General features: G+C 33.1%; 1 protein-coding gene across 3 annotated transcripts; it reads right to left on the bottom strand.

Annotated features, from left to right (window-relative positions):
* Window positions 1-2307: 2307 nt before the first annotated feature.
* LOC111598390 (tetratricopeptide repeat protein 39B-like) lies at window positions 2308-8213 on the bottom strand. 3 transcript variants are annotated; one of them, XM_023313604.2, is made up of 8 exons: window positions 5944-6031; window positions 5681-5804; window positions 4115-4435; window positions 3898-4055; window positions 3657-3828; window positions 2782-3596; window positions 2580-2714; window positions 2308-2517 (listed from the first exon to the last, which is right to left on the bottom strand). In XM_023313604.2, the coding sequence occupies exons 2-8, from the start codon at window positions 5714-5716 to the stop codon at window positions 2421-2423; spliced, it is 1734 nt and encodes a 577-aa protein (XP_023169372.1). In that variant the 5' UTR covers window positions 5717-5804; window positions 5944-6031; the 3' UTR covers window positions 2308-2420. The 3 variants fall into 3 exon arrangements, with proteins under 3 accessions (XP_023169372.1, XP_023169373.1, XP_023169374.1); XM_023313606.2 differs by lacking the exons at window positions 2308-2517; window positions 2580-2714 and adding an exon at window positions 8135-8213 and having other exon boundaries at window positions 3489-3568; window positions 5944-6073; XM_023313605.1 differs by lacking the exons at window positions 3898-4055; window positions 4115-4435; window positions 5681-5804; window positions 5944-6031 and having other exon boundaries at window positions 2782-3568; window positions 3657-3738.
* Window positions 8214-8352: the final 139 nt, after the last annotated feature.

Below are 8352 nucleotides of genomic sequence, written 5' to 3' on the forward strand. Positions count from 1 at the left end.
TGTATATACTGTAAAATATATTTGCTGAATTTAAGAAAATCGGATACACAAAAATACACAGGTGATATCTGTTTTTTCTTAAATTATATATATATGAATTTAAGCGCTGCTTTTTACCATTTGGCAGCTGAAACACGCAGCATAATCATTTTAAGGCAGTTGAAAAATAAATTAGTCTTACGTACTTACATGTAATGATGTTAGCATTAATAATATTCTTTTATTCATATTTTACCTACTGATATAGTATTTATTAAAAGCAAGTTAAAGAATTAAGAATTAAATAAATTTTGGTAATGAATGTTCACATTTTTTTAATTTTAACTTATAAAAAAACAACTTTCAATTTAAATTTACATCGTTTATTTTAAAAAAATTTTTAAAAGACCTTTATTCCAAAGAGCTGTACTTCACGTTTTGTTTTGACATAAAATCATTATGTTAACTTTAAACCATGTTTCTCGAATAAATGTCCCAAATGAAGCATTCATCTACAAAAAGTCTTAAACAATTGTAGAAAATATATAACTGTCAATGTTAATTGGAAATGTATAATTCTATAAATATACTACTATTCTCAATCGCATGTTTTGAAGGCTGGCTTCAATGCGTAGAGAGGTGCTCTAATAACTAAAAATTTTTAGTATAAGTAAAAACTCTTAAATACGAAGAAATTGCACTTTTACAAAATACATAAACATTCAAACATACGAGGATTCGCATTAGTATTAAATATTTCAATAGAGGTAAGAAATTTCAGATCTAATATTAGTTATCAATTGCGATACGATTTCCGATCAACCAATATATGCTTACCGCAAAATTTCTGTATAATGTTAATTATTAACGCAAATAGTACTGATTAGATAAGGCTTCTGCATTTTTACTGTAAAATTCAATTAACAAAAAATAAAAAGAAACGTATATTCGTAGATATACAAATTTTTCTGCTTTAAGGGATGACGTATCATCACCAATATAAAGTATTTATATACTAAGCGGAAGGAAAAATATAGAATTTATTATATTGATCCAACTATGGCACAAGATTATAAATAAAATGATCCCCAATACATTTTTACACTATGATACAAATAATAAATACAAAAAAATAATCCCCTTATCATTATACGACTTACATAATAGAGAAAAATGTATACATACAATTAACTACATGTACATGAAACAATTAATCTTATAATAAAATAACTACTTTTATTATAAATTTTAACTTATTTATATATGATAATACGAAACAATCTCTTATTAATGCAACAGCTTTTGATATTCAACTACAGACCCATTGAAAATCTTAAAAACAAAATGAGATGTGAACTACATGGAAACAATTAAGAATCCGTAACCGTTGAAAACTGAAATTCAAACTATCATGGCTTTATTGAAATGTATGTAACAGACATAAATTATATATGTTCTTAACCAGAACACACACACGCAGAAGACACTCAATCGTACACATCAACAAGTAGATCTAAGCACCTGTAACCCAACTCAATGAAATCAATTAGGAACGGTGTAGTCCTTCAATTATTAAATCATATATCTGAGTTATGTAAATTTAATACAATTTATTTTTTAGAATCTTTCGGGCAGAATTATTATTTTACACTTTTCAAATACATTGTTAAATGCATACATATACATGCATACTATCTACCCAATTTTCTGGACAAGTGTGCATACCCCGTAAAGGAAATTATTTTTCAACAAGATGGGGACCCGAAGCACACTGCCAAAATTGTCCGAGAATGGTTACAAACCCAAGATTTTATGCTGATGGAGTGGCCAGCTCAAAGTCCCGAACTCAATCCGATTGAGAACCTGTGGTCAATCGTGCAGCGACGGCTCGGGCAATATCAATCAATGCCATCCAACCTAGACGATCTTTGGAAGCGTGTAGAACTGAAGTGGAACCGAGTTCCAAAGGAAACCATAGAAAAGTTAGTCGAGAGTATGCCAAACTGAATAAAAAATGTAATAGCTAATAAGGGCCTGTGAACAAAATATTGATTTAGAATCATATTTAATTTTTTCACTGAAGGTACAAAATTGTACACATGCGTTTTGTTTCAGTTTTCTTTGTTTGAATATTTTACTGATTAAGTTTTGTTTTTGTTATATACGGCAATTTGTTAAGAATTATATACATATTGTTGGAAAAAAAAGTTTTCTTTGATTTGCTTCCTTCGTTTAGAAATTATCGACTCACAAAGTTTAAAGTGTCAACTATGGAAACACTTTTGCTCCCTACTGTATGCGTGAGAACAATCTTCAAATCGAAAAGAATTCAGTAGGCAGTTCAGACAAGCGCCTTATTTGTTTTTATTTAATCGCGTCTATTTTATACCTCGCCAGCGAAAAATACATGTGGTGTCTAAGTATTTATGCAACAATTGTAACTATTTCTGGATATAATTATTTGCGTTGAGATCCATCAGGGCCATATGAATCCTGAAGTGCAGGCGCGATTCCAATGCATATTTCGAGAATTTTTTTCTTAAATGCAAATATTTTAAATAATTGGTTTATAGGAAAAAAATTTTATTGTATATTCTTACTTGGTTTCCTGCAGCATGGATATTGCTAGAGCCGGATCATTTTCTGCGTGACAAAGTGCAGATTCCACGGAGGCGTACGGGATAATAAAGTGATCTTGGACAATTCCAATCTGAGCAATGCACTCACCTAAATCCCTGAATATCGAATTACAGGAAATTATTCAATTACTTTAACTATGGATCTTGATTGAGAAATACTTACTGTAGCGCTAATGCCGGTTTACCCATTTGAACATAACACGATCCACGTAGCAAAAGGCATAGAGCCCGATTATCTGCGTAATATAAGTTCGTTGACGCTTCGGAAAGCGTGGCAAGTTCAGCATCGATGATTTGTAGAAAGTTATCAGATATTTGGTAGTTATTGCCAATAAATTTGAACATATTCCATAGATACATCAACTCAATCAGAGGCAAGACGAGTCTATTATTCTGGCTCCTATATCGAATAGCACGGCCAGCCATAAATTTTTCCATTGGCAAAGATTTGCCAGCAATTTTTTGCCTATACTGCGGCACCTCCAACATTAATTTTTCAATTTTCTGTTTGTCTTCGTCTGATTTAGGGCATAACATTAATTTAATTACAGCCAACTGATAGGAATATATAGATCGCGACCAGTTACTCTTTTCGAGTAATTGACTAGCATAAAACTGTGCATCATTCCACTTTTGTTGTATGCAATTGATCCATAGCAGCTCCCAAAAGCTTAAATAGTGAAATTGGGGCCAAGTATCCTGTGACTGCCAGGAGCGAACATACCACGATTCGGCGGCATCTAAATTACCCTGGATCAATTCAAATCTTCCCTTGAAGAACAGCATCCAAACCCCATTCGGATATTTAGTCAACTGGGTAGTCAGTATATCATCGCATAGGCTGAGATCATTCATGGAAATTCTAGCGCTGAGCATAGGTACAACCATTAGATGATAACCGAGCAACGATAATGCACACAATGTTTGCCGCAGGCCATTCTCTTGGTATCCTGTGCGCAGATCATTTAAGCCATCACTCTAAATATGTTTACTTCAAACATAAGCCTCGGAAGGACTCTGTCGTAATGTGTTGCTTACCCTATTGGTGGAGAACCCAATAAATTGCAGTATCTTAATAACGCGAGCTGGGAGCATAGATATCATTAGGTTAAAAGTTCCGATTCCCAGATGTACTCCGCTTCTAAAATGAATTTTCACGCTAGCTGAACTCGCATCCCATTTGCGGTGCTTCATTATTTGTCCACAGAATCTGAAAGCAAATATCGGTAGCTCCCTCTTGTTCCCACTCTTTTCATTTCACAGTCTTTCTCGATAATACCTAAAACAATTATAGCATTGACGGACTTGTAAACTGCCACGGATGAACCCACTGAGATTCTCGTCCTCGATAAAAGTGAGCAGAGCGCTCATCAGCAAAACTTCGGCCATACAGAGCTCCGCGTGGCATTCCAAGTCTGTGAGTGTGTTGAAATTTTTCTAAAAAATATCTGTTATATATCTATATATATATATATATATAATTTTAAGAATGATACTTTTTTGAATGTATTGCCAATTGCTTCCGTTAGAGTGCTTCTTTTTCGAAAACGTTGACAGAGGTCCACGCACTTCTTAAGCTCTGTTGATGCTTCGTCAATGTGCTCAAAGGTAAGCATTGCCCCAAGAAATGCAAATACTGCAGTGCCCATTGCATGATATAGACTCGATCCAGCAAAAGGTTTTAGCAGAGCGCGAGCCTCTTCAAACCTGTTATCAAAGAAATAGCTGATGGCCAGTTTTCCCTCTGTTAGAGCGGTTTGCAGGTCCATTTCTAATGGTGTTAAATCCAATGGCTCAGAACTCGCATCAAAAAACTCCTGAATTTAGTTTTTTTGTTATTTTGCATTATTGTAACATAGACATACATTTTAGATAACTTATAGCGATCTATCAGATCTATTCGGGAGCGCTCAATACCCGGAATACCCATTTTAGCAGCCATTGTAGATATACGAGTACGAGATAAACATATATATATATATATATATATATATATATATATATATATATATATATATATATATATATATATATATATATATATATATATATATATATATATACGTATATATATATATATATATATAAGGTATATATGTTCTCGATCAGGACGACAAGTGTAGTCGATTGGGCTCTGTCCGTATTTGTGAACGCGTCGATCTTAGCATCTATAAGAGTGTACAGCAAACTACCTATTCCCGTTTTATTTTTTCGATCAAAAGCATGATCAAAATACAGTAATTACTGCTTAAGAGCCTACAGTCTCAAAATGTTGAATTTAGTTCTATGTACATTGTCTACAATATTGATTCTTGTTATATTTTTAATGCCGGCTCCGAATTTCCCCAAATTCTTGAAATTTAAGTTCAGTTGCAAATCCGCTAAGTAAAACATAAGTTATTACATAGAATGTTAGAAAAGCACATGACAAACAACGCCAAGCGTATGCAGTCTTCTTATACATGACACATACATTTAAATGAGTGTATTCCTTTCTATTCGAAGAATTGAAATCACCTGTTACGTAAGTTGAGCCTTGCAACTTCTTTCTGAAGCAGTGCAGTGGCGCTGTTGGTAGAGGCGGCGCTCGTCGTGAATTTCTGTGTTCGGTTACAGACGGCGAAGGACGTTATATTTTTCATTTTTCTAATTATATAGTGGTAGTGTTGGTAGAGTTGATGCGCGTTGCATAGGCAATGTTAGGTTAAATCCTGGTGTCCTATTGTCAGGTTTTAATTATTTTTTTAATACTGGATGCAAACTATTAAAAATATTAAAAAACCCAGATAGGACTGCGATCAGTGTATCACCCCGACTAGAGATTTCATACTTGTTTAATTTAGTCTTAAAGGCATAACTTGAAGGTCGTGGAAGGCCTGAATTGGATACGTCTTCTCTTCCGTAAGATGGAACAAAACCTATTAAGATTGTAAATCAGGAAGCGAGTCTCTGCAAGTACATATTTTATTTGTGATTTTAATGACAGCTATGCGGGTTATTATTATTAGACAAGCACTCCCGACTTGATCACACATATTTGATATACAAATGTTTTTCTTTACCTCGGATGAATCGGAATTATTGTCATCATCATCCATGTCTGCCTGCAAACGTTAATGTTTGCCAACAATTTAAATAATAAATGTACAGAAATGTCCAACAAATGTCAACAGATTATGAAAAGAGCTGTAAAATTTTATATATATATATATATATACATACATATACATATATATATATATATATATATATATATATATATATATATATATATATATATATGTATGTTTGTATATATATATATGTTTGCTAAGAAAGAACAAACCGAAAAATTCAGCATTAAATTTTTGTATCATATCAAATTAACCTTTGCACTAGGCAAAATTAAAAATAACGTAGTGCGATTTTTAAAGGCTTAATCATATTGGGAAAATATCACTTTTTCGTGGCTATTTCTAGAAATAAAAATAAGAAATTATTATTTATCAAACTATCACACATATATGTGTGAGTCAATAATTTCCAAACGAATGAAGCAAATCAAAAAAATATGTATTTAATTCTTAACAAATTGCCGTATACAACAAAAACAAAAGTTAATCAGTAAAATATTTAAGCAAAGAAAACTGAAACAAAACGCATGTGTACAATTTTGCACTTTCTGTTATGCTTACTTTGGTTTGATTTCTTAATTCTCTTATCGGCAATAGACATGCAGTTTTATCGTTATATGTTTTATTTTTGCATTCCACACTTTTATGATCCAGAAATTCACGTGTTTCTTATTATTCGAAGCAGATTTGTTAGTTTTAGCAATTAGTCTATAAAGTACCGCGAAAAAATGAAGAAGCGTTCGTCAGATGTCGAAAATAGTATTATTAGCCTAACTGAAAGTGGCTGTTCGACTCGTAGTACTTCAGATCAGCTTAATATTTTTCATTCAGCGGTGTCCGAAGTCCAGAAAAGACGCAATGGTGCATCCAAAAACACTATTAAAGGCCGCAAACGACTCTTAAAGGACTCTGACGCCAGACTGATAAGTTCCTAACACCGATGAAGGCATCTATGGACATAGTAAAAGACGTGAGTCGGCGGGTGGCTAGAAGAGCACTAGCTAAGGTTGGATATGTAGCAAGTATGAAAAAAAATAAACCAGCTTTATCCGAGAAGAAGTTCAAGGCTCGATGGAATTTCGCCCGGGAACACAAGAACTGGACTGTAGATGATTGGAAACGTGTCATGTGGTCGGATGAATCCAAGTTCAACCGTTTTTAATCGGATGGCAAGCAATACTATTGGCACAGGCCCGGGGACAAGCTTCAAAAACACCATGTGAAGCAAACCGTTAAGCATGGAGGAGGCAATGTCAAAGTTTGGGGATGCTTTACTTGGTGGCACATTGGACCATTGCATAAAATTGATGGTATAATGTTAAAAGAAGACTATCTCAATATTTTGAAAACCTATCTACCAAATTTTCTGGACAAGTGTGCATACCCCGTAAAGGAAATTATTTTTCAACAAGATGGGGACCCGAAGCACACTGCCAAAATTGTCCGAGAATGGTTACAAACCCAAGATTTTATGCTGATGGAGTGGCCAGCTCAAAGTCCCGAACTCAATCCGATTGAGAACCTGTGGTCAATCGTGCAGCGACGGCTCGGGCAATATCAATCAATGCCATCCAACCTAGACGATCTTTGGAAGCGTGTAGAACTGAAGTGGAACCGAGTTCCAAAGGAAACCATAGAAAAGTTAGTCGAGAGTATGCCAAACTGAATAAAAAATGTAATAGCTAATAAGGGCCTGTGAACAAAATATTGATTTAGAATCATATTTAATTTTTTCACTGAAGGTGCAAAATTGTACACATGCGTTTTGTTTCAGTTTTCTTTGTTTGAATATTTTACTGATTAAGTTTTGTTTTTGTTAATTACGGCAATTTGTTAAGAATTATATACATATTATTGGAAAAAAGTTTTTTTGATTTGCTTCATTCGTTTGGAAATTATTGACTCACAATATATGAGTGAAGTTTATAGAGTCGATTATTCTTTTCGAAATTCAACTGCAATACAGAAGATACGGTGTTACGGGTCAGACCCAATATATATATACTCACACACATTCATACTTTCCCACATGCACACGGGTGAGAACACAAGCTGAGCTAATTTTCAGTTACTTTGACTCCTATTTAACTCGTATTCATTTATGTATATGTTTATGTATATATACATATATATATATATACATATATATATATATATATATATACATATATATATATATATATATATATATATATATATATATATATATATATATATATATATATATATATATATATATATATATATATATATATACATACATAAATGTATGCGTGTATGAATGTATGGAGATTAAATTATAATTGTATAGCTCATGTTATTATGTTATTCTATACAAACATCACATCACGTCATATGAATACACACTAACAAATTTATAAACATTAATTTGATTTGGCTTACGTGTTTGTCCCGTTATATACATACGCAGAGACACAAATACATACATGTTGTTGGAATGCAGTTATCTTTTTTTATTGTAGCAGCCGAAGAAAAATGAAAAACTAAGCTAGTCCGCAGTAAGTACACACAACACTAAGCTTTAAGCTCTCGTGCCGTTCGGTCGTGTTTTTATTGCGTTGCTATGTTTGACCGAATTTTATTATTAATTTTGTGATAAC

This window comes from Drosophila hydei, unplaced genomic scaffold (genome assembly GCF_003285905.1).
Source record: "Drosophila hydei strain 15085-1641.00,03,60 unplaced genomic scaffold, DhydRS2 tig00000541-arrow-arrow-pilon, whole genome shotgun sequence".
Lineage (NCBI taxonomy): Eukaryota > Metazoa > Arthropoda > Insecta > Diptera > Drosophilidae > Drosophila > Drosophila hydei.